General features: G+C 34.4%; 1 protein-coding gene across 2 annotated transcripts in view; it reads left to right on the forward strand.

Moving 5' to 3' along the window:
• The window catches only part of SLC37A3 (solute carrier family 37 member 3), a 74,775-nt gene that overhangs the window by 12,572 nt on the left and 35,212 nt on the right, over nt 1–26,991 (forward strand). For both annotated transcript variants that reach the window (XM_051963540.1, XM_051963539.1), the window contains exons 4-13: nt 3,350–3,442; nt 4,295–4,378; nt 8,198–8,343; nt 9,716–9,812; nt 12,470–12,554; nt 14,296–14,471; nt 17,088–17,229; nt 18,570–18,671; nt 19,289–19,336; nt 24,557–24,708. In XM_051963540.1, the coding sequence (XP_051819500.1) occupies nt 3,350–3,442; nt 4,295–4,378; nt 8,198–8,343; nt 9,716–9,812; nt 12,470–12,554; nt 14,296–14,471; nt 17,088–17,229; nt 18,570–18,671; nt 19,289–19,336; nt 24,557–24,708 (1,125 nt within the window). The remainder of the gene's footprint in view (nt 1–3,349; nt 3,443–4,294; nt 4,379–8,197; nt 8,344–9,715; nt 9,813–12,469; nt 12,555–14,295; nt 14,472–17,087; nt 17,230–18,569; nt 18,672–19,288; nt 19,337–24,556; nt 24,709–26,991) is intronic.

A 26,991-nucleotide genomic window follows, 5' to 3' on the forward strand; every position in this document is an offset into this window, starting at 1 on the left:
GTTATACAAATTGAGAGATGTTCTTAGATCTAAAAGTATGACTGAACCCCAATTTCTGTCTGCACATCATATTAAATATCTAGAAAATCACCAAAAACATCATCAAGTATCTTTGCTATTTGTCTATGGCACTATCTCCAGGTTCTGTATGGTAATAAGAAATACAGACACAGTATAAGCTTATCCTTACCAGCTTATAGCCATGAAGCTCCATTCCCTTTGACGTGGCCAAACATTAAAGAAAAATAAGAATCAGTAGAGGATAAATACAGATAATAAACATAAAATAAATACTTTCTACTACTGAATTACTTTAAGCATTTGTGTTTTTGCTGCTACATTTCTTCCACCAATGCAGATTTCAACCTTTCTAAAACACAAACCTCCAATCTTCAGGAGAGCTGTGGCCTTAAAATGCATCACCCTGTAGTCTAGCCCAATCTTCAGATTTAACTAGATTGGGCTCTTACAGTCTAATAAACAGTTACGTAGACAACTGGCTTTTCAAATGTGTCACAAATACTCTTACATGTATATAGAGATATACTTGTTTTTGTGTGCCTGTCCACACTTCGATCTAGCTTGGAGTATTTATATATATATGTATACACAAATACATATATGTAGAAGGTGAGCTTTGAGCTGAATCTTGAAGGAATCCAGGGAAATCTAAGGTGGAAGTGAAGAGACAGCATTCCACGGATAAGGGATAGCCATTGCAATGGCATACAAGTTTGCAGTGGAGGATGGTGTTTGAGGAGCTCCAATTAGGCCAGTGTAGCTGGATCTTTAAGTGTGTAGAAGGGAGTAAAGTCTAAAAAAACTGGAAAGTACACACACCCACACACATATACACCTACATTTTTATCTAAAGGGACTCCAGAATACACACCAACACTTTATATGTAAAATTGTTTTCTAAAATTATGCTTTTCTGCATATTTTCTGTTGCAAATCTAGGTTCCTAGTATTGATATGTATATACTACCAAGATGCAAAACCTACATTTTACATGTTTCTTGTACTTAGCAATGTTTTAGTCATTGTATCTGGGACTTGCACATTAAACAATTCATCATATACAATCAGACCAATTTCTGCTTCATTGAGGATTCTTCCTTCCTTGTGTTGTCTTGCTAAAGTAAATCTTATTGTAGCTTACTTTTATTATCTTCTCTTATGGTTTTGCTTTGGTCTTTTTTTCTTTTTTTAACTCATTTGGTAGGCAAACATCCCAAAATGTCATTTTCCCTGAGGCATAGTTTTAATACTTCATCCAAAAATCAAACCAAACAAAAAAGCCAGCTGTTCAAGTCTCCCTTTCTCCTTGTCAGAAGCTGCTAGTTGTTGTGAAAGCAGCTTTTGCAAGGAATCTGTCATTCTCTGAGAAATAGAAAATAAAAGAAAAAAGCCACAGCCTTACAGAAATTTTATATAAGGCCTTTGCTCTAACTCTCTCCATTTGCACTTCATTCTTTCAAAAGAATTTCATAGTCACGTTGAATGCATAGCATTTGGGATATCACAATGAAAGATGTAATTAAAGGGAAGTGATGTGTTGCCCAACAGTTATCTTTGAAGGTTAAAGAGCCTTCATTTACACCTAGCAAGACATGGCTTCTTTCTCCCTTTCATCAAATTTATAGAGTTGGAACTGGACGGGACTCAAGAGGCAGCTCCTCCTTTTACAGAGAGCAGCTGAAGCCCCAGAGAAGTGACTTGACTAAGGTCAATTTCACATTGGCAGAGTTGGCATTTGAAGCCAAACTGTCTATTTCTCTGTAGCTCATAGGCCCCTTCCTGTCTTTAGCAGAAACTAGGTTTTCTAGTAAAGTGTTGTAGGAGTTTGGACTGTAAAATAATAAGCCATAACTATAAATCACTGTTTTCTAATTATGTCTGCTTTTGGTATGATATTTAATTTAGTGAATCTTGTTAACTTTAAGAATAAATTCTGTTAAATATATATGATTGTAAAAGGTTTACTGAATTCTTGCAGAACTTTTTTTAAATCCTAAGACCTAATTTTTCCCCCTGAAAGAAAACATTTTTGAAATCTTAATGGAATTGGGGAGAAAATAGTGTGACTTATGAAAAATAAGCTTTTAAATAATATACTGATTATTACTTATACTTATATACTTATAGCTATAGCTGGAATATTCAGAAGTATCACAGAATTTAGATCTAGGAAGAATCTCAGGAATTATCTAGTCCAAACATCTCAGTTTAAAAATGAGAAAACTGAGGTTCATAAATATAAAGATTGAGATGTTATCTGTGGTCATGTCACTACCTTAAGTTCAAAACCAGAACAAGAACTGAGGTCTTATAAATCCTATTTCATCTGTCAATATAAAGTAATTATTAAATAAAAATTTAAAAAAATAAAAAAAATAAATCCTATTTCAGAAGACTAGGGAGATGGATGAGTGTCAGGTGAAAGGAAAATTTTTTTTAAATGGTAAATGAAAAATTTCTTAAGCATCCAGCTTATATGAGTTTTAAATGAATTTTTAAATACAGTCAATTTGTAACCTTGTTGGAGAAGAGGTTTCAAATGGCAGGTGGAGTGCCTTGATTTTTCTCATTGGCTTGTCGTGTGGAACATTTTTATATTGATTCACATCAGTCATCATTTAGTAAGTCTGCTTTGTCTGAGGCACTGTGCAAGAAGCTAGGAGTACATATATAAAGAATAAATTAAGTCCTGATCTTAAGAAGCTAGATGCCATATCTATTAGATTGGTAAATGATACCAAGCTTGGAGGGATAACAAATACATTGGACAATAGAAAGGGCTGCAGAAAGATCTCAACAGGTTAGGACATGGGGTAATAATAGCACCTATCTCCCTGGATTGTTGTGTGGGTAAAACCTTAAAGAGCTTTGTAAATGCTAGCTAATAGTGATGATGATGATGGTAAGTGACAATGACATGGGCAAGTATTAGAAACAATGGGTCCACTTAAATGTTTGTTATTGACCAGGTCACTTAATTTTTGCTTTTTTTTTTTTTTAACCTGTAAAATATGAACAATTCTTTCCATATCTTTTTGAAAATGGTTGGTGATAACAAAATGAGATAACATTTGTGAAAACACTTTGTAAAATATAAAGTACTATATAGATGATTATTCATTTTTTTAAAAATTATTATAGCTTTTTATTTACAAGATATATGCATGGGTAATTTTTCAGCATTGACAATTGCAAAACCTTTTGTTGCAACTTTTCTCCTCCTCCACACCTCCTCCCTTAGATGGCAGGTAGACCAATACATGTTAAATATGTTAAAGTATTATGTATACTAGATGATTATTCTTGTTCTTTATGATTATTCTTATAGCTTTGGAACAGCAACCATTTATTTCCAAATGCAGAGGAAGCAACTCTTTTCCTAGGAACGCTGGACACTATTTTTCTCTTCTCTTATGCTGTGGTAAGTTTTAGAATTCTTAGCATGGGGAACTTGAGGGAAGAAGTAGAGGGGAATGATTCTTCCATTAAAGTTTGGTGTTTTCGATTTGAATAGTTTTCCATTTGTCAATGATAGTTGCTATCCTTCCCATTTTCTTTCTTAGCATTTGACTAAAATTTTTTTGTATACCGAGGCAGTTTTTCTTGTCTTGGCCAGTTGGAATCCTCAGTGGACCCTAAAATTTTTCAGAGGTACTTGTTGAACCTGTTTTGAACATTTATTTAGTGTTGCCATTCACTATGTGAATAGAGGGTAATGACTCCCTTCATTTTTGGGGGGCTTGCTTTTACCTATATGTGATCTCCTAACATGTCAAGGAGAGATCATCATTTTACTTTAAATGGTCAAGTCATGGGAAATGTTGGGTGAAGGTTGTAGAGTAATCTCTAAATGTTTTTGTTAATATGGGCAGTTTCTATGTCTTTTCTTGGAAGAACAAAATGTTGATTTAGAATTGAAAGAGATCTCAAAGGTTGTTCAAGACAAATTCTTAGGGAGATCAGGAATCCTTTCTACAAGACAACTAATAGATTGTCATCCAGTCTCTCCTTTGACATACATACTTATTCTATTTATGAGGAGCTTTAGTTGTGATCTAGAGTTCTTTACATTCATCTGAATTGCCCTTCTTATAACTTGGAGTTCACCAAAATTTTGTGAAGCTGACTTGGACAGTCTAGCCTTGAGTTGGAATTTAAAGTTATTTTAGTGCATCATTTGCTGTATCTGTTTACATCTGGAGCACTTAGCAGCTCGTTATTACCTGGTTTTGCTCTTATTCAAAGCTTCTAAATAAATATTTCCCTTTTTTAGGGCCTTTTCATCAGTGGTATAATTGGGGATCGGTTCAATATGCGATGGGTTCTGTCCTTTGGCATGTGCTCCTCTGCAGTGGTGGTAAGTCTGAAAAATCTGGTGTTTGAATAAATACTTTTCCAGAGAGATGGATCATCACCAAAATTGTCTTCAGTCTCTGCCCTCTGCATCCTTTTATAAGAACGTATCTTGGTCCCAGATATTTTCCCTAGAGGCTATTTTATTGAAACAGACCCTGGTACAGTCTTGCTATGGATGGTGTCAGTTGTTCCTTCTTGATTTTGTAGATTCTGTCTGTTGACAGTGATCTTTCCTATTATCCCCTTTCTGCACCCTTTTCCCGGCAGTTGTTTGCTGGTTCAGATTTGTAATGAAGGATTTCCAGTTAGTTTAGCTGGCCAGAATTGTGTATAAAGGAAGAATAAAGAGGCTTTGTACAGGGTAAGGACATTGCTTTTTTCCAGTGAATGAAATCTGCACATTTTATGCCATCTCCTTTGGTGATTGAGAGGTCTTTGCTTTCCTCCTGTTCCTTATTTGAGCTCATGAATAAATGAGTTTTTACTCTACATAGTTCATATAGATAAGACAATACAAAGTTTGCTTAGCAAAACAAATTGATGCACACTAATTATAAAGGTAAATTAATTGTGTAACAGGATTCCAGAAGGCTTATTAAAAGTACTTAAGAACTTTGTTTTCAAGGACTTGATGATTATACGCAAACAATTCATTAGCCAATTACAAATAATTCTTAAACATTAAAGGATCCATAAGCTTCTCTAGTTATTTATACACACACAAACACATATATACACGTGTGTTTGCATGCACATGCAGACACTTGTTTTGAAACTAGGTCTTCCTTTCTCATGGTCATCTAAGTGATGTAGTAGATAGAGCCTGATGACTTGAGGCCACATTTGAAATTTGACATTTATTAGTTGTGTTATGCTATTCAAGTCACTTAACCCTGTTTATCTCAGTTTTTCCATCTGTAAAAGAGATAGAGAAGGAAATAATAAACTACTCCAAGCATCTTTGCCAAGAAAATTCCAATGGGATCATAAAGAGTTAAACATAATTGAAACAATTAAATGACAAACCTAGTCATTGTGGGTTAAAGATTCCTTATGGTCATTCCTAATTAAAAATACTAAATAAAGTTATCTTTAATCCACATTGTAGTTTTGGAAGTTGAAATAGATTAGTTATTCTATAGTTTAGAGGAAACGAATAGGCACGTCATCATTAATCATAATCTGTGAATCCATAAATAATATTTTGGGCGTGTTCCTTTTAAGGAGCTACATTTTCTGAAAAGGGAGAACAGCATTCTATCTGGCCTTTGGGAAGTAGGAAATAGAAGAGAGATAGCATCTTAATCACTCTTCCTATATTTCTCTCCCATTCCAAATGACTGTGTGATTTAGGGTTTTTTTTTTTTTTTTTGACTGTAGCCATATCCTTTTCAATTCCTTTTGAGCTAATTTATGTAATTATATGACAATTATAGGTGGGGCAGTGGATAGAGCACCAGCCCTGAAGTCCAGAAGACAAGTGTTCAAATGTAATCTCAGATACTTAACACGTCCTAGCTGTGTGACTGTGACCCTGGGCAAGTCACTTAATCCCAATCGCCTCAGCAAAAAAAAAAAAAAAAAAAAAAATAGTTTCAGTGTAATTATATGGCTTTCCAGAAATATTCCTTATCTAGGTTTATTTGTAATTCACTCATCCTTTTGAAGTATATTTTACTTTGCATATTCATGTGATTAAAATTTATTCTGTCATTTAAATTGAGGATGTCTAAAAAAAATAAAATTTCAGACATCTTTTTTTTTTTTAAACTTTTTATTGACAGAACTCATGCCAGGGTAATTTTTTACAGCATTATCCCTTGCACTCACATCTGTTCCGATTTTTCCCCTCCCTCCCTCCACCCCTTCCCCCAGATGGCAAGCAGTCCTTTACATGTTAAATAGGTTACAGTATATCCTAGATACAGTATATGTGTGCAGAACCGAACAGTTTTCTTGTTGCACAGGGAGAATTGGATTCAGAAGATATAAATAACCCAGGAAGAAAAACAAAAATGCAAGCAGTTTATATTCATTTCCCCGTGTTCTTTCTTTGGGTGTAGCTGCTTCTGTCCATCCTTGATCAATTGAAACTGAATTAGATCTCTATCGAAGAGGTCCACTTCCATCAGAATACATCCTCAAACAGTATCGTTGTTGAGGTCTATAATGATCTCCTGGTTCTGCTCATTTCACTTAGCATCAGTTCATGTAAATCTCACTAGTCCTCTCTGTATTCATCCTGTTGGTCATTCCTTACAGAACAATAATATTCCATAATGTTCATATACCACAATTTACTCAACCATTCTCCAATTGATGGGCATCCATTTATTTTCCAGTTTCTAGCCACTACAAACAGGGCTGCTACCAACATTTTGGCACATGCAAGTCCCTTTCTCTTCTTTAGTATTTCTTTTGGATATAAGCCCAGTAGAGACACTGCTGGATCAAAGGGTATGCATAGTTTGATAACTTTTTGAGCATAGTTCCAAATTGCTCTCCAGAATGGCTGGATGTGTTCACAATTCCACCAACAATGTATCAGTGTCCCTGTTTTCCCACATCCCCTCCATCATTCTGCATTGTCAGACATCTTTAAAGCAAATGTAGTAAGCTCCAAATGTAGCCCTTATGTTTAGTTTATTTCTTTTATTTTGAAAATTCAGTTCTTAAAAAACTTTATTCTTTTTAGTACTTGTTTCCTATTAGGGAATTGTCACAATGGACCTCTGTTTTAATGTTTGACGAGTAAAAGATAGACAAGTAGGTTGAATTTGTTTGAATATTTGGTAATTTATCTAAAGAAAACTAAGGGGTTTCTTTCCCCCTCAAATTACTCAAGAGTAAAGTATGCAAATTAGTCTTTGGGATGTATTCTGTTATTTTGTAAGTGAATCAGCATTAAATTGTGTGATTATATTCAGATGGAACTGTGCTTTTATGTATGTGAATTTTTTTCTCTAGTGATTACAATTGAAACCCACCAATGCTTGCCTATCCTGTGCTTTTTTTGTCTTTTCCTTTCATGTCTTTTACAGTAGATTCATCTAGAATGATGATTGTTGACAATTTCTTTTGAAATGAGGAATATGCTAGTAGAGTCTTGAAGTTTTTCACTGGTTTTCTCATTTTTGTTATGTGACTGCCCCAGCTTGTTTTTCAATCATACATGGAATGTGTATTATTATTAAATTTTCATTTGTTTCATAAGAAATTGGGGTTTTTAATTAAAAGTTTAAGTGGGGATACTATATTTCCCTGGTGTTTTATGAGGTTGACTGTTGGTTGTTCAGGATGGTTTTTTTTAGTTGATGACTTTGAACTTCCTGAGCAGTTTCCTGAACATGAGTATTAGAATCAGGGGGTGTATAACTACATTTGGATGATGTGAAACAGGTTGGATTAAGTTAGGAAGATGGAAAGAACCCATAAGGAGACTGATATAGATATGATTTCTTCATGTAGAGCGTGAAGAGAAGAGCAGAGAGAAGAAATATAATGATTTTTTCTAAAATCTATCTAAATGTTATGAAAGTATAAAATGATTTTTGAGTTTTACATTTTTTGACTTGAATCTCTCTACATTCAGAAATTGTGTTTTGTGTTGTGTATATGAAGCTGGCTTCATATAGTAACATTTGAGAGTTGGTTACATTTCCTTCAGGTGCTACCTCATTAGGTACTGATACACAGATGGTCGTCTTGCTTAGCCATATGGGATGTACCAAATAGAAAATGTGAAATTTAATTTTGGCTGCATTTAAATTATAGTTGGTAATGTCATAATTATGCTGTCGTCTTTGTTTTCTCTCCTAAGGTATTTTGCTTTGGCACCCTCACAGAATGGCTTCATTTCTATAACAAGTGGTTCTACTGCTCCCTGTGGATTTTGAATGGCCTGCTCCAGTCCACTGGTTGGCCATGTGTTGTTGCAGTAATGGGCAACTGGTTTGGGAAAGCTGGGTGGGTGTGTCACTCTTCCCTTTTAATTACCTACTAAAGTATTTTATAAAATAGATTATTCAGACTTGTAAAAATTCACCTACCATGTTTTCCTTATCTTTCACCTTTAGGTACATGTAGAATCATATACCTTAATTTGCTGGTAGGAAGTATATTCAGAGACAAGATACTTACACTTAGATTGTTGAATGTGTACACCTTCATACATTGCCCATTTTTGGAATCTGAATAGAGTAGAAAATTCTTTAAACCTAATAAAAAGCTAATACCTATTAGTCTAGGGTAAACATACTAAATTATCTTATGGATCTTCTAAGTACGCTAGAGTTTGATCAACCCAAATTGGAACTTGATTTAATTTTTCTCATTGCTTGCTTCATCCAGAGGTGGTAAAAGTCATTCAGATTTTGGAATTTTTAAAAAATGTAACATTTCTGCATCTGATTTTGTCATATGTAAACTGTTTTCACATTTCTTATAACTTTCTGATATAGACTGTATTTTTAGCTTTTTTGAACATAGTAGTTTAACGTGCCAAGTGTACTTTCAGCAAATGTGTTAATTATTTTTCCCATCTTGAAAACTCATTTTTAGAACCTGAAATCTGAGGTAAAAATAATATCTGCTTTGTAATTATCATTATGGTTGAGAAAAGAACAAACCTTACTTTATCTTATTGACTTTTAGTTGAATAATAACTTTGGTGATGATAGAATGAAGTACTTAACTGGTTGTGATTCAAATCAGCTTCCTACAGGTAGTTTAAAAAATTGTCAGTAGTCTTTTTCTTGGAAAAATTTAGTGGGTTTTTTTTTTTTTTAAGTGTGAATAAGTGTAATTTATTTTATAAGCCAAGTTAGGAATACTGACACACTTTAGTTTCACTGCTAGGAGATGCTATCAGGAATCACATATCTTATGGCTAACTAAAACATCTTCAAGGTACTTAGTATATACCCCCAACCAGTGGATGAAATATTAGAGATATGCTATTCACAAAAAATTGCTCAAACAAAAGTGAAACACTTTATTAATTTCCTTTGTATTTCACCTGAGTGGAAAGGGGGGAAGACTGACACAGACATTCTAAATTTATTGGTCCATTAAGGAGCTATTTTACTACTTAGTTTATTTAATAAATATCCCATAAACAAATACTTAAGTTATTTAACATCCATAAGTGTTACGTAGTTATATTAATTTTAGAAGTCTACTTTATTATATTTGTTTTTGAAGATAGTAAAATTAATAATTTTATAGGAATATATTTGAATGTATTATAATTTGTGGTAAGGAAAGCCATTGTTATTTGCTAATGTACATTTAATAATCATATAAGATCCCCCTTTTAATTCTAATCTCTCTTTCCTAGACGTGGAGTCATTTTTGGTCTCTGGAGTGCTTGTGCCTCAGTAGGCAATATTTTGGGAGCATGCCTTGCGTCTTCAGTTTTGCAATATGGGTATGAGGTGGGTATTTCCTGCTTTTATATCAAAGAAGCTTTCAGGGAGAAGTTAGATTATATTTGATTTAGCAATATTTGGACATCTATCTAAAACTTAGCTAGGTCTTATATTAGAAATTGATCAACTTGTCACAATTTCTGCCATTGAATGATTCTTTCTGCTCTCAGGAGGAGTGAAAAATCTGTCTTCAAGTCTGCCTTCATGTTAAGCTTTTTTGTTGGACTATTATTTTTCCATCATACTAGGTTACTCTTAAGTGTTTAAGAAAACAAACATCTTGACTACTGAATGCCAATTTCTCTGGAAGAGAAATTTATTTTTCTTTTTCACTATCTTTTTTCTATATTTAAGAATTCATATCCTCCAAGCACTGATCCTTGATCTTTTGCTCTTTTGTATCTACTTCCTTGATCTACATTTTAAACTTGTATTACTTATTTAAGAAATCTCTACTTGGGTGTTCTACTGTTATTGCCAGCTCAAGATATCTAAAAATTGATCTTCCTCCTTAACCTGGCCACTTATTTCAATCACTTGTCCCATATTTTAGAACCAAATTTAATGATTTCCTCTCCTTTTCCATGATTTTCACATAATAACAAAGATCTACCAATTCTTTCTTCACAATGTCAGCACTTTTTAAAAAAAATTAAATTTACTAATTTAAAAAATTTGACACGTATTTTCTTTCTTTTTCATCTCCTCCAATAAACAAAAAAAGAAAGAAAATGAAAACCCTTCTAGCTATTATACACAGTAAGGAAAAGCAAATTCTAATTGATCATGTCCAAAAAATGGGTGTATCATTCTGCATTTCAGTTTCATGATTTCTCTGGCCTGTGGTGAGTGGCATGTTTCATTTTTGATCTTGTTACTGCATTGCTCAGAGTTGTAATAAACGTTTTCATACATACAGGCCCTTCTCTTTCCTTGATCTCTTGAGGTATAGGTCTAGTAGTGTTATCTCTGGGTCGTGAAAATCAGTCAGTTAGCATTTATTATTTATTAAGCACCTACTATGTACTAAGCAGTCTCTAAATGCTAGAGATACAAATAAGACCTGTTCTGTGTTCACCCTGAAGCTCTATTTTTGTCTTGTTTTTGTCAGGAAATCTGGAGAGCTTGGAATTTTCTAACCTCTTCCACCATCTTCCCAGATTCTTCTCCCCTATAAGATGATCTTTAAAATATATAGATAGGTTTTTATTCTGAGAGGTGATAAGCTACATCATAAAGGATTATTGAACTCAGTTGGACCCTATTCACATGTATGAAAGTAGATACTATTTCTTTTGAATAATGGGACTCTGCAGCAGAACAAATATCTGGAAATGTTTAGATATTTTTTACTTTCCATAATTATTAGTCTACCTCCCAGCTCTATCAACAGACAACTAGAGTGTCTGTTTTTTTGCAGGCTTTCTCCAATTGTCATTTTTCTTTGTGGTCATCTTTGTCAAACTTATGCACGTGAGATAGAATCTCAGAGTTGCTTTACTTTGCAATTCTCTAGTAGTGATTTGGATCATTTTTTAATATGGGTATTAGTACCTTAGATTCCTTCCTTAGAAAACAACTACCTATTCATATCTTGAATGGCGCCACCATTTCTTGTTTTATCACCTTATTTCAGAGTTACTGTAATGGTTTCCTAATAAGTGTTTTGGCTTCTAGCCTTTTCTTTCCCCAAGCCACCTTTTCTCCCCCTATAGAATTGCAAATTAATAATAATAATTTGCATAGATTTTAAAGGTTTGCAGATTCCTTTACAGTAGTCCTGAAGTAGCTAGTGCAAATAGTCTTTTTTTCAGATGAAAAATTTGATATTCTAACAAACTGTGGCTTTGTCATGCTCATGGAGCTGACTATCTATGATGGGATTTGTAGATCTGATTCAAAGTAAGACCTTTTACATTGCCATTCTACTTTTTGAAACAATTTCATCACAGTACTTTTCTCCCTTAAAAAAATAAAATTCAGATAATGGCTTTTTAATCTCTAATCTTAAATCCAGGATTCTTCTTCTTGGGCTACTTAGCATTCTGTCATAAGCGTCCATCTTTCTTAAGTCTGCTTTATACCCTAGTTTTCCCCAATATAAACTTACTCTTCTATCCAGCTTTATCTTCCCCACTGTCTCATTCTCCTATTCATTGTGTTCATTTCTACCTCTGTGCCTTTGTATTGATTTATCTATTTTAGGTGTGGGCTATAGAGCTGAGCTCTGCTTTGGGTCCTAAATCTTTTGTAAAACCTATTCTTGTTAATTTTGACCAGCAATCATATTTCAATCTTTTAAATTTCTGTAGAATCACTGTATATAATTCTTAATCTTTTTTTGTGTGTCATGGGTCCTTTAGGCAGCCTGGACTCCTTCTCAAAATAATATTTTTAAATGCACATATATATGATTACAAAGGAAACTACAGTTAACCAAATGTTTCTAAAAACAAGTTTGTGGACATTGGATTGAAATCTAGTGTTACTATCTTTTATTAATTCTCTTTGATGTAAGTTTCTTTTTCATGCAGTTATAATGTAAGGTTGAGGGCAGGAATTTATGTTTTTTGAGTTTGCTAGAGCATATTTTTGAATAAAGTATATTTGCTTAATAAGTAGTGGATATATAAAAAGCCTTTTTCTTTTTTTCTTTTCCCTAGTATGCCTTCTTGTTAACAGCATCAATACAGTTTGCTGGTGGAATTGTTATCTTCTTTGGGCTTTTGATATCTCCAGAAGAAATTGGTAAGGAGAAGTAGTCTGATTTGTTCAAAGCTCCTCACTGTTAGGAAAAATTCAGGGCAGAGTTTTTAAGTATTTAGTCTCCTAGAAAGGGAAAATTGTGAAATCTGGTCTACTGCTTGGGGGGGGCCCACTTTTGCTGTAAAAATTGTGACACCACCTCTTCTGCTGGTTATGAAATAACCCAAAGACCACATTGGTCCACAGAAAGATTGAAAGGTGATCCTGGTTTGTGTTTTTCAAATTCTTAAGATAGGAATAGGAAAGTAAATGATTTTTCCTTACTGAAGCCAATGCTCTTTCCATTGCACTGGGTTTAGTTAGGTAGTCAACAAGCATTTATTAATCACTTGCTTTGTGCCAGTCATTTTGCTAGGCATTCAAGGTACAAAGAAAGACAGAAGTTCTTGTCTTTAATGAGTTTAATGAAGGAGGTAGCATACAGACAGCTATCTATATGAGATATACCTACAAATAGGGTAAATTGGAAAGAATCTCTAAAGGAAGGTCATTGTAATAAGGGAGAAAGGAAAGCTTCCTGTAGAAGGTGGGATTTTAGCTGAGACTGAAGCCAGGAGCTGGAGATGAGCAAAGAGGGCATTCAAGACATCAGGGATAGCCTGTGAAAAGGCCCAGGGTCAGGAGATGGCATGTCCTGCAAAGGGCAATAAGGGGGCCATTGTCGTGGGAATATAGAGGATATGGAGGGAAGGGTACTGTGTTAAAGGATTGAGAGGAGTGAGAGCCAAATTAGGAAGGTCTAACACTAAACAGGATTGTTATATGTAATCCTAGAAGTAATTAGGAGCCACTAGAATTGTTGGAATAGGGGGCGTGCTACCTCTTTTGTTTGAGTTTTGTGCTTATACATGTTGTGTCCTTACCCAACTTTTGAATCATTCCCCTTTTTCAGGTCCACAGCAGTCAACTGAAGGAAAATCCTAAACTAGAAAATGAAGTTTACCTCAAAATAGTCTAATTAAACTAGATTATCATATTACTTCATTGCTCCCTAGGAATAGCAAAGCACTCCTTTGGTGTAGATTTCTCGATATTCCATTATATAAATTGTCTATTTAGGTCTCTTTAAAAAACTGAATGTTTTATTAGGATCATAACATTAAGAACTATACAAATTATCGGATTAGCTTAAGGAAATAGGGATAGTTCATCTATGTCAGACTGTTTTAATATTTATTCAATCACAAGAGTCTCAAAGAAATCAGAGTGAGGCATACATTACTTATCCTGTAACTGTTTTGTCTTTTTAGAAACTAAATTTAATCTTATTCTGACAAGCAAAGGTTTTCGAATTATATTATCAAGGGAACAAGAACAGAAAATAAGAACAATGAACAGGCAAGATGAAAAGACCCCAAACCCAAGATTGTAAATGATTATACATGTGTTAGTAGACTATCTGTTTGCCAATTACTTATCCTATCCTTTAAAATGTGTATATTTAACATAACTTGCATTGTCATTTTAGGCTTCTTTATATAATACATTATATATACATATATAATGTGGATTTATCACTACTACTGTTGTCTTTAACAGGTATAGTTAATATACATCATTCCCTTAGTTATGCTTTTTTTCATTCTAACTACTTTAGTTAAGACTTTCCATTTAAAAAAAAATGATGGTAAATTAGTTTAATGGAATTTGTGTGTGTTAAGGAGAAAGATCATATAGTCAATATTTAACTTGGTATTTTGGGGCCTTATCTTTATACATTTAGGTCTTCCAGGGATTGAGGAAGAAGAAAGTTCTGAAGATGACCCTTGTAGACCACTAATTCACAATACTGACAGTGAAGAGCATGAACACAATTATTCAATCCAAGAAATAAGTACACTCCATCAGCCCAAAGCAATCAGCTTTTATCAGGCTTGTTGCCTTCCTGGAGTTATGCTGGTAAGCACTATTTCATGTCTGTCCTTCTGTGTTTACTCTGAAGATCAGCACTGCTTGCCATTGAAACCACCTTGAGTGCTTCTCTTTTTAGTTACCCCAAATATTGCAAAAAGATTGGAAGTTTTTTTTGCCTTTTCTGCTTAAAACCTAAATGAGAAATTGCAGGGGGGGTTTGTTGGTGGTGGTAGTGATACAGTCCAGTGTTCCCACATTCTTTGGTACTAGAAGTAGGTTAGGAAAACTTTTCCTAGTGCCTTAACTAAATAAATCCTTTCTGCCAGTTTTTCAGTCTTGATGCATTCAAATACTGCAGTGGAAATAAGAGATCTAGTTATGTTTCCAACTTGGCCTAATAATTTTTCAATATGACCTAGTATAGGCCACTTAGTCTGTCTTATTTTTTAGTTCCTTCCGGCTCTGTGGAATAAATGTAATACCATGTTTTTCTTATATATCACACTAGGTTATTTTGTTTTGAATTTTAGTATAAGATTATAAAGTTCTTGAGCTTATTAGAATAAGAATATAAACATAAAGTGTTATTGCAGCTTTCCAAATAGGTGCAATATTTTCAAATGACCAGATTGCAGTGGCCTCAACCACACTTATTAATTCCATTATTATTATTTTCACCAGACAATGGCTACAAATATTTTCATAGAGAAGGTTAAATGTGAATTAGTGCCTAAACACAAATTTGCATAATTGTTGGCAATTAAATGTGATAATATGTATTATTTCCCCAAACTCTAAGGTGCTATATAATAATTAGCTGTTATTGTTATATGACTATAATAATGGATATAAAATAGAAAGAAGATAAAAATCTCAGACCATATATACATATATATGGTGTTTAGGTATTGTTTAGCCAGAGTTATTTAACTAATATGCTAAGACTTTTTTAAAGAAATTGTTATGTTTTTCCCCAATTACATGTAAAAGCAATTTTAATCTTTGTTTTTACAATTTTGAATTCTAAATTCTTTCACACCCTCCCTCCTCTTCCCTATCATTGAGAAGACAAGCAATTTGATTTAAAAAAAAAAAATTATACATATGCAATCATGCAAAATATTTTTTGTCTTTAATAATATTTTATTTTCTAAATGTATGTAAAAATAGTTTTCAACATTTCGTTTTTGTAAGACTTTGTGGTCCTAATTTTTCTTTCTCTTTCTTTTACCTCTCCCTTCCCCAAGACATCAAGTAATCTGATATAGGTCAGATATGTGTAGTACTTTTAAATATATTTTCATAGTTGTCATGTTGTACAATAAAAATCTGACCAAAAAGGAGAAAACCATGAGAAAAATAAACAAACAAAAAGTGAAAATGTAGTGCTTTGATCCATATTCAGTCTCCATAGTTCTCTCTCTGATTGTGGATGGCATTTTCCATCCCAGGTTTATTGAAATTGCTTGAATCACAAAATTATTGGGAAGAGCCAAGTTCATCACAATTGATCATCATATATATAATCTTGTTATTGTGTACAATGTTCTCTTGGTTCTACTCTGTTCACTCAGCATCAGTACATGTAAATCTTTCCTAGCTTTTTTGAACTCAGTCCTACACATCAATTCTTATAGAACAATAATATTCATGTAGAAGCTGCTAAATCTTGTGTTAGTCTGAATACAATATTTCAATTGTTTCTTTCTGCCTGCTTAGATTATTTTCTCATTAACCTGGGAGCTCTGGAATTTGTAATATTCCTGAAAGTTTTTGTTTTTGGATCTCTTTCTGAAGGTGATTGATAGATTCTTCCCATTTCTATTTTACCTTCTGGTTCTAGTATATCAGGGTAGTTTTTCTTAACAATTTTCATAAATATTATATTTAGGCTCTTTTTGATCATGGTTTTCAGGTTGTTCAGTAATTCTTAAATTATCTGTCCTGGGGACATGTAGATAACACAATGGATAGAATACCAGTGCTGGAGTCAGGAAAACCTGAGTTCAAATGTGGTCTCAAATTTTGACATTTACTAGTTATATGACACTAGGCAAGTCACTTAACTCCAATTGCTTTGCCAAAAGAAAAAAAAAAGAAATTATTAATATAGAAGTATTTTTAATAACTAATGTTTTTAATGATTGACTTGTTTAATTATAGTATCCAAGTATATGTATTATATAACCTTTTTAGGAAAATCAAAATACTCTGCTTCTTACAATAGAACCATAATAAATAGATTTATCTTGCACATGCTTGCTATGTGTATATGAGTATATACTATTTGTGTGTGGGGGGGGTAGGGGCAGGTTGTAATCTTTCTGAATCATAGTATAGATAATATGTGCCATTTCTTGAAGACTCCAGCCACTGCTATGTATTCGTTCTAGAAGGCTGAAAGAAATAGTGGGGGAGGCCAATGTGAAATAAAGGTGTTGTATATATATCCTTTACTAATGATGCATCACATTCCCATGCTTCTCTAGAAGCTGGGGCAAATAAGGAGTGTCGGGGAAGAATGGGATAAAGATAGGCAAGCAAGAATTTGCAAAAGTGTTTAATTTCTAATACTTTGGGCCTTAACATCATCATGTTAAAAACTACTAAGTTGCCTTTTTGTGTTTTATTCTTTATTGGTTGTTGAATATTTTTTTCTAGTATTCCCTGGCCTATGCCTGCTTGAAGTTAGTGAATTATTCCTTCTTCTTCTGGCTGCCCTTTTATTTGAGCAACAACTTTAGATGGAAAGAGGCTGAAGCTGACAAACTCTCCATTTGGTATGATGTTGGAGGAATTATAGGTATGCTTAGAAAATGTCTTTAATTTCTTGTACTATTTTTAGAAAAAAAATTTAAATAATATGAAATGTAATTTTTTTTTTAATTGCATGCCCTGTTTTCTTGATCTTTCTACCTCCAGAAAATAGTCAAATCCTTCAGAGGAAGAAAAATTCTCCTAGGAAGGAACAGGAGAATTAAAAACAACCAATGGGTTTTTTTTTTTGTTTTGTTTTTTGTTTTGTTTTATAGTTCCTTGGTCTCTTATTTATTAAACTATTCCTTTGACTTAGCTTGTTAGTATTATTTTTAAATCATATTGCTCTTTTGAGTGTAATAACCTCCTCCTTCCTATCTAATGCTATTTCAGAGCACTATAGTTAATTTTTTTGTTTCTTTAGATTAAAGGTAGAATGATTATGGCCATTTTTTTCTAGCCTTCCCAGAAAAAGGCAAAATAATGACCTAGTTACAGATTAGAGAAACAACAATAAAATAGTAACAGTGGGGAACCTTCCTGAATGTTCCACGGGGCCTTCATTTTAAGCACCTTGTTTTAATGGGCTGGAGGTGCTGGACTCAGTTACAACTAAAAACAGTCCATAATCAACAGGCATAGGTCTCTTCATAATAATTAAAACATTTTAAATAGGTGATTACTGATACAACTAAAGAGATCATGAGTGCCCCTTACAAAAAATTTAAATCTAGAATTGATAAAGTCAGAAAGTGTTTTGAGCACATAAAAGACATTGCCTCGAGTGGTATCCTGTTCCATTTCAACTATTTCCAACTCATTCTTAGGCCATAAGCTGAAGGATTAGTTTTGTTGCTTCCCTGTGATTTAAAGCAGTGTTTCAGCCTTACCTGCTGATGAGGAAATAATTGGATGAGTTTATAGCTTCTAGAACTTGAAGCTGTTTGTAAAAGTTGAATTTGATGGGTGTGGATCACTTCAGCTGGTTTCCCATGCATCCCTGGGCTATGAACAGCCCTGTCATAATTGCTGCATTTATATTCCTTGCTTGGTAGATTTTTATTAAATAGAGTGAAAAATAAAAATCGAGAAGCATATGTATTTGCTTTAAAAGTACAGCAAAAGGGCCTTGTTTTTTGGGTTGATGTTAGTGTCCATTATCACAGTTTTCATGGAAATAACATTCTGGGAAATTTTCGTGAAAGAAGTCATTTATAAGAAAAGTTTTCCAAGAACATAAAACATATTTTTAGATGGACAGATTGTGAATGATCCTAAATGATGAGATGGAAAAGAATAAGATACATACTAGCTTGAGAAGACTCAATAGTCAATAGAATAAAGTTGAGAATGTTTCTAAAATGTATCTATTTTCTGTACTTGAAGGTGGAACTTTACAAGGCTTCATCTCTGACATGCTACAGAAGAGAGCGCCAGTGCTTGCTGGAAGTCTGCTTCTGGCAATTGGGTCCCTGGTTGGATATAGCCGTGAGTATACCTTGCACAAAAAGTGCTTTTCTGGACTTTGAAGAAGTAGTACTAGCCTTTAATCTGAGGCCAGTTTGGGGGAATTTGACTTGAAGCAGGCTACCTAGGGATAATATAGTGCCTTTGCAACTGATTGTAAATGACTGGAAAAACCATCATCGTGTAGTTTTGTTTTTTGTCTTGGAGGAAACTAGCATCTCATGGCTTTGTGGATTTTTTTAAAAAGAGCATTCTTTTTAGCATACATGCTTTGTTTAAGGCTAGGCCCCAGAGAGTCAGCATTGCAGCCAATAAAACAATAAAAGGGCCAGAAGTTTCCAAAGAAAAGAGATGTAATTAGTAGGTGTGGTATATATGTTTGAAGATAATGTTGAGGTGTGAGAAGTTCCTTCTTGGTTACTTATACTTGGTTACTTATAACTTCCAACAAGAGGTAGAAGTCTCCCAATCAGAAAGTGGGAAAGGAGAAGAAAAAAAGAGGCAGGATCTTAACAATTTACAAACTTTGTGGGGGTGTGGTGAGCAAACTTCAGGGAATACTAGGTCTTAATGCTGTTGAATTATGACATATGGAATTCTTAAAAGCCAATGCATTAATGAAACATTATTTCTTGCAGGTTCTCCAAACAATAAGACTATTAATGCACTTCTAATGACTATTACAGGTATGGTGTGCTTGATCAAAGTCATTGTGATATCAATATTAGAGAGGCGTATCTTCTCATTTAGTAATTTGGATTATGTCACAAGTTTATTTAATAGTAACTTTTGATTTAAATGAAAAGAAAGTCGTGCACTCATCCAAATTATGTTTCTGCAAATGGTATATGGTGATTTGTTCATATAAAAAATAAGATTCCTTTTGATAAAGGACTAATGTCAGAGTTAGTAATTTATTGATTTGAAATTTTTTCCCAGATTAGTTATTGCATCAGATGTTGATGTTGTGTTAAATAAATGATGCTGTGAGTGAAATGAAAGGAAGTAATTTGCTAGGGATTTGGAAGGGAATGATTGCTCTTTAAACAGGAGGTAGGAAGAGGGGGATAGAAACTACTTTAAAAAAAAAAAAAACACAAATACTTTCTAAGCAGTTCCACCTTTATGGAGACAGTACTAGAGAATTTCAGAGTTTCCTTTAGAAATAATTTAAAGCAGCCCTCTATCTCACATGGTTTAATGAAAAAACATTTTTTTTTAAAATTTTAATATCTTTTTATTGATAGAACGCATGCCAGGGTAATTTTTTACAGCATTATCCCTTGCATTCATTTCTGTTCCAATTTTTCCCCTCCCTCCCTCCACCCCTTCCCCCAGATGGCAAGCAGTCCTTTACATGTTGAATAGGTTACAGTATATCCTGGATACAATATATTTGTGCAGAACCGGACAGTTTTCTTGTTGTACAGGGAGAATTGAATTCAGAAGGTATAAATAACCCGGGAAGAAAAACAAAAATGCAAGCAGTTTATATTCATTTCCCAGTGTTCTTTCTCTGAGTGTAGCTGCTTCTGTCCATCTTTGATCAATTAAGGCTCTCTTTATCAAAGAGATCCACTTCCATCAGAATACATCCTTAAACAGTATCGTTGTTGAGTTGTATAATGATCTCCTGGTTCTGCTCATTTCACTCAGCATCAGTTCATGTAAGTCTCACCAGTCCTCTCTGTATTCATCCTGCTGGTCATTCCTTACAGAACAATAATATTCCATAACATTCATATACCACAATTTACTCAACCATTCTCCAATTGATGGACATCCTTTCATTTTCCAGCCTCTAGCCACTACAAACAGGGCTGCCACAAACATTTTGGCACATACAGGTCCCTTTCCTTAATGAAAAAACATTTAATTGTATATTATACTTCAGGCACTTAGGTTAGAAATACAGATTTTTTTTTTTAAGAGACATTGCTTGCCTTCAAGTAGCTTACATTCTAAAGTGAGAAAACCCTAAGTAGGTAGAGAAGTGATTATGAAAGAAAATTTTATTCTAGAGAATGAAAAGTGGAGGGAAGGGTGGGGGGAGTATATGGAAGGTATAGCTGGCAGATAATGAGCTTGGATGACTGAAGAACAGAGCTTGTCACACATGACCGGGTGCATTCAAACACTATGAGGAAATAGCTTTACATGGAAGACTCAGATTATTCTGTGACTTGGTAATTTTCTCTTTTTTTATTTTTAAATAACAGGTTTTTTTTTTTTCCTGCTGTCTTCAGTCTTACATTTGTGTTTTAAAAATCTAAATGAATAAATTCTCTGGGCATCCATATCAAAATCTCTGTGCAGAGTAGCCTTCCTATTTATTTCTTGCTCATTTCCTTAGCATCCCTAGGTTTCTTTCTCAGTTTTCCAGCTCTCGTGGAATGACCTTCCTTACAAAATTTTAGATTATAGGATAATATTTATCTTTCTTGTGAACATTTGAACTCTGTTACCTTCAAGTTTGGGACACATGGCAAATTTTTCCTCTCTTGCCACAAAACAGAGTAGTGATTTCCTCACAAAAGTTCTCATCTTTTCAGCCCCAGCAACCAGATCTTTCATATTAAAATATTGGATCAGTAGAGGTGGAAGAGCCAAGTAGTCAAACCCTCTCATTTTCAGAGGAGGCAACTGAATTTTCTAGGGAGGCTTAATTCAAAGGTACTCTTAAGAGTTAAAGCTGAAAAATGCGTCTTAGAGCTGGAGAAACTGAGACCCAGACAGGGGAATTAACTTCCCCATTAACAGACATGAGTGGCTGAACCAGAATATGAACTCGAGTTCTGTGACTCCAGATTTATTGTTTTTTCTCTAATTGCCCTTTGATTCTTAGATAAATTGAACCCAAGAAACAAGTAGCTGACACGGGGCTCCCAGGCTTGGATTCAGGTTAGGCTAGGCACCTTTCTTTTGCACCCTAGAGTTCCTGTCTGTGGAATGGACATAGTAAATTCTCTCTGGGTATGGCCATGTAGTGGCCCAAGGGTAATCATTACCACACTGATATTATCCATATCAGTGAGGTCTGTGGCCCCAAACCATATATATTCCCTCTCTCATTTGAATATTCATGTTAGTAGATATACTACTTATCTGTCTTGATTCATTCACTTGCAGATGTGAAATTCTTATAAAGTTCTGGTACAGCTTAACCTTTAATAATCTATTATTTAGCACTGTGTTCTTGAACAAAATCTGATTCTCAGTGTCTTTGTCTATAAAATGGAGTTTTATTTTGTTTTATTTTGTTTTTTAGCTCAAAAGTCCTAATTTATTGTGAAGGAAGAAAATTATGGGTATAATAGAAGCTGTTTATAATTGATATCTAAAAGCAAATCTGTTACAGTTTAGGCATCTCTTATGCAGTTGTGCTCAATCTCTTCTTATTTTGGAATAAAACAGAATAAGCAGATTAACAGTGGAAACTATGTGTAGAAATGGGAACTCTGGGCTTGTAGAACTTGTAGGACATACCTATCAGCAAGGTAACATGCTCAACTAACTTAGTCCAATGTACAAGCTGCATAAAGATGTTTCTAAAGATAAATGACAACATGACAAGCATGTGCCCAATTCCCCCAACCTTGACACTTGCTTTACCCCTGCCACAGACACAGATTTCCAGATACATCTAAGGTGGTCTTTGTCCAAGAGCTGTTGAGTGAATGCTACTGATTCTTAGAGGAATAGCATTTCTCTGTGTTTGCTTAATTACTTTTCTCTATTGAATGCATGCTTCCCTCTTTAAATGCCCCCTTCTGTTGAAGCCTTATGATACAAAAGAGAGAGGCTTGTCAGTGAAGTGGTCATAAGTTGTTGCTGGTAAACTTATTTCAGGAGCTGTTGCATATCCTGATGGTATAGATGAGATCCTACTGAAGCACACTCCGAGGAGCTATCCAAATTATTTCATTTTATTGGAATTTTCTCATATTGACTGTTGCTCAAAATGGGTCAACTGTTGTTGGTAGGCTTGGAAGCATTTTAGTTACGAAAGGCTTTGTAAATTAGAATTTTTTATGAGTGTAGGTTTGTGATTTGAAAATAGGATGTGAGGATGTGACCTATATTGGACAAACCAGCAGAATTTCTTGTTCTCTAATGAATACTCAGAAGTGATAGGAGAGTGAAAAGTACCCTGAAATCAACTTTTTAAAGGCAAATTAATTTGGGAATATAGAAAGAAATCTTAGGCTAATTAGTCAACAGTGAGGGTACTTTGCTACCCAAGGGTTTAGCAGACTGAGAGATGAAGCCCAGGATAATCTCAGAATTTCCTGTTCTGACTAATTCTTCTTAATTTAGTGCTTTTTTTTTTTTTTCCTGTGTTGCTGAAGGGTGCTTCCCATTGGCCTCTGAATTTTGACAGGTATTTAGTTTGGGTCCTTATATCACTACTCCAGTCACCTTGTCTACTTATGACTATACAGTGGTTTACTTAGTAAATATTATAGTTTATGGAAACCATACTGTGGGAGTTCTTTAAATATTTGGATTTCATATGATTTAAAAGAAGGGAGTTCAGAATTTGGATGCTTCTTACTTTGCTTTTCAAGACCTTTCACAATGGGCCTCCAAACTTTTTCCAGCATTATCTTAGCCTAGTCATTTTATTTTTATCCCCTATTTTCTTATCCCTATATGCTCACAGGATAATAGGATCTAGTGCTGGAAGGGACCTTAGAAGCCATCTAATCTATGCTTTTGCTTATGCCATTTCCATTGCCTACAATGTCCTTCCCCAATATCTGTTCTTCAAGGCACAACTCAAATGCTACTGATTTAATGAAGTCTTCTCTGATTCTCATGATTCGTCTTTTTCACATTCATATTCCAATTTATGTTACTGCTTTCTTTGTATTTGTGTATTTGTATCCTACTCTTTTCAACACTCTCCTACTACATATGCACCCCTTGAGTCCAAAGACCATATCTTTCTTATATTTAACTGCTACTTCTGGGGCAAGCAAATCAGACAGCTAAGTTGAAAAAGCAAGATACTTTTGAGGAGAGACAGAAGACCCTACTTCTATTCACACTCGATTCCTGATGGAGATATCACGGGACTCTGAACCCTAAAGCTCTTGGAACAATAGTGACCTCGCATTTCCAATCCACAGCCCCTACCATCTTTGCTACCAAGAATGCCAATTGCTGATGAGTTGTTCTTGATAGGCAGGGTTATGGCTCTTGCCTCCTAGTCATGGATGCTGACATTCTAGAAAAGAAAGTTCTTATCACCAAAGTCCTGGCATTGCCAAATAGTTCAATGGGAGAATTGGATATGGTTTTGGAAATGGACTTTGAAGATGTTTTACCCTCTGCTTTGCCACTGTACTCTGAGGACTATGGGACCTTTCCCACCTGACATGCAACTAAAAGCCCCAGATGTGTGTTGTTTCCCTTGTTCAGATATGAACATTTCCACTTTCCTATTTATATTTCCAGTGCTTGTCACAATGCTTTTTGTATAGTCAATGTTTAATCAATATTTTTTTCATTCATGTTGTATCTCCCTTAGTTTGTAGCAGAGTGACATGTACATAGGGCCTCAATTAGTGTTTGTTCAACTGGATAGAACAGTTTGAGGAAAATAAAAACCTTGGAAAATTAGAAGCTGGAGATGAAGGCACTGATATTTTTGCTTTCTTGTTATTTTTTGCTTCTATTTTAGATTGTTTTTCTGTCAGAAGATGAGGATTATATTTTGAGATTTTAGGGATTACCCTGAACAGTGCTTAGCTTTTAGAGTTCTGAAAATCAAATAAGATAATATTTATAAAACACTTAGCACAGTACCTAGCACATAAGAGGTGCTATATGAATGCTTATTCCCTTTTCTATTTGCTTTTTTACTCTGTGACTTATCAGAAATTATCCTGTTATATTTTCAGGGTTTTTCATTGGAGGACCCTCTAATATGATTAGTGCTGCTATTTCTGCGGATTTGGGTCACCAGGAATTAGTACAAGGAAGCAGTGAAGCCTTGGCCACAGTTACAGGAATTGTTGATGGAACCGGGAGTATTGGAGCAGCAATGGGACAGGTGAGATTATCAAAGAAAAATTAATGTTCAAGCATATTAAGCACATCTCTGAAGATGGAGAAATTCATCTTTACGCTATGTAATACTTCAGTATCCTGGAGTTCAATTTCCTTTTTTTTTTTTTTTTTTTTTTTTAATTTTTTATTTAATAATTACATTATATTGACACTCATTTCTGTTCCGATTTTTTTTTCCCCTCCCTCCCTCCACCCCCTCCCCTAGATGGCAAGCAGTCCTTTATATGTTGGATATGTTGCAGTATATCCTAGATACAATATATGTTTGCAGAACCGAACAGTTCTCTTGTTGCGTAGGGAGAATTGGATTCAGAAGGTATAAATAATCCGGGAAGAAAAACAAAAATGCAGATAGTTCACATTCGTTTCCCAGTGTTCTTTCTTTGGGTGTAGCTGCTTTTGTCCGTCATTTATCAATTGAAACTCAGGTCTCTTTGTCAAAGAAATCCACTTCCATCAAAATATGTCCTCATACAATATCGTTGTCGAAGTGTATAATGATCTCCTGGTTCTGCTCATTTCACTTAGCATCAGTTCATGTAGGTCTCTCCAAGCCTCTCTGTATTCATCCTGCTGGTCATTTCTTACAGAACAATAATATTCCATAACATTCATATACCACAATTTACCCAGCCATTCTCCAATTGATGGGCATCCATTCATTTTCCAGTTTCTAGCCACTACAAACAGGGCTGCTACAAACATTTTGGCACATACAGGTCCCTTTCCCTTCTTTAGTATTTCTTTGGGATATAAGCCCAATAGAAACACTGCTGGATCAAAGGATATGCACATTTTGATAATTTTTTGGGCATAATTCCAGATTGCTCTCCAGAATGGTTGGATTCGTTCACAACTCCACCAACAATGCATTAGTGTCCCAGTTTTCCCGCATCCCCTCCAACATTCATCATTATTTTTCCTGTCATCTTAGCCAATCTGACAGGTGTGTAGTGGTATCTCAGAGTTGTCTTAATTTGCATTTCTCTGATCAATAATGATTTGGAACACTCTTTCATATGAGTGGTAATAGTTTCAATCTCATCCTCTGAAAATTGTCTGTTCATATCCTTTGACCATTTATCAATTGGAGAATGGCTTGATTTCTTATAAATTTGAGTCAGTTCTCTATATATTTTGGAAATGAGGCCTTTATCAGAACCTTTAACTGTGAAAATGTTTTCCCAGTTTGTTGCTTCCCTTCTAATCTTGTTTGCATTAGTTTTATTTGTACAAAGGCTTTTTAATTTGATGTAATCGAAATTTTCTATTCTGTGATCAGTAATGGTTTCTAGTTCATCTTTGGTCACAAATTTCTTTCTCCTCCACAAGTCTGAGAGATAAACTATTCTATGTTCCTCTAATTTATTTATAGTCTCGTTCTTTATGCCTAGGTCATAGACCCATTTTGATCTTATCTTGGTATATGGTGTTAAGTGTGGGTCCATGCCTAATTTCTGCCATACTAATTTCCAATTATCCCAGCAGTTTTTATCAAATAATGAATTCTTTTCCCAGAAGTTAGGGGCTTTGGGTTTGTCAAACACTAGATTGCTATAATTGACTATTCTGTCTTGTGAGCCTAGCCTTTTCCACTGATCCACTAATCTATTTCTTAGCCAATACCAAATGGTTTTGGTGACTGCTGCTTTATAATATAATTTTAGATCAGGTACAGCTAGGCCACCTTCATTTGATTTTTTTTTCATTAATTCTCTTGAGATTCTCGACTTTTTATTGTTCCATATGAATTTTGTTGTTATTTTTTCTAGATCAATAAAATATTTTCTTGGAAGTCTGATTGGTATAGCACTAAATAAATAGATTAGTTTAGGGAGTATTGTCATCTTTATTATGTTTGCTCGGCCGATCCAAGAGCACTTAATATTTTTCCAATTATTTAAGTCTGACTTTATTTGTGTGGAGACTTTTTTATAATTTTGCTCATATAATTCCTGACTTTCCTTTGGTAGATAGATTCCCAAATATTTTATGGTATCAACAGTTATTCTGAATGGAATTTCTCTTTGTATCTCTTGCTGTTGGGTTTTGTTGGTGATGTATAAAAATGCTGAGGATTTATGGGGATTTATTTTGTAGCCAGCTACTTTGCTAAAATTATGAATTATTTCCAATAGCTTTTTGGTAGAATCTCTGGGGTTCTCTAGGTATACCATCATATCATCTGCAAAGATGGAGTTCAATTTCCTAATCTTCCTTGGTGTCAGAACCTTGTGACTTGTGAGGAAATCCTGCTCCTTACAGT

The sequence above is a fragment of the Antechinus flavipes genome, chromosome 5 (genome assembly GCF_016432865.1).
Source record: "Antechinus flavipes isolate AdamAnt ecotype Samford, QLD, Australia chromosome 5, AdamAnt_v2, whole genome shotgun sequence".
In the NCBI taxonomy this organism is placed as follows: domain Eukaryota; kingdom Metazoa; phylum Chordata; class Mammalia; order Dasyuromorphia; family Dasyuridae; genus Antechinus; species Antechinus flavipes.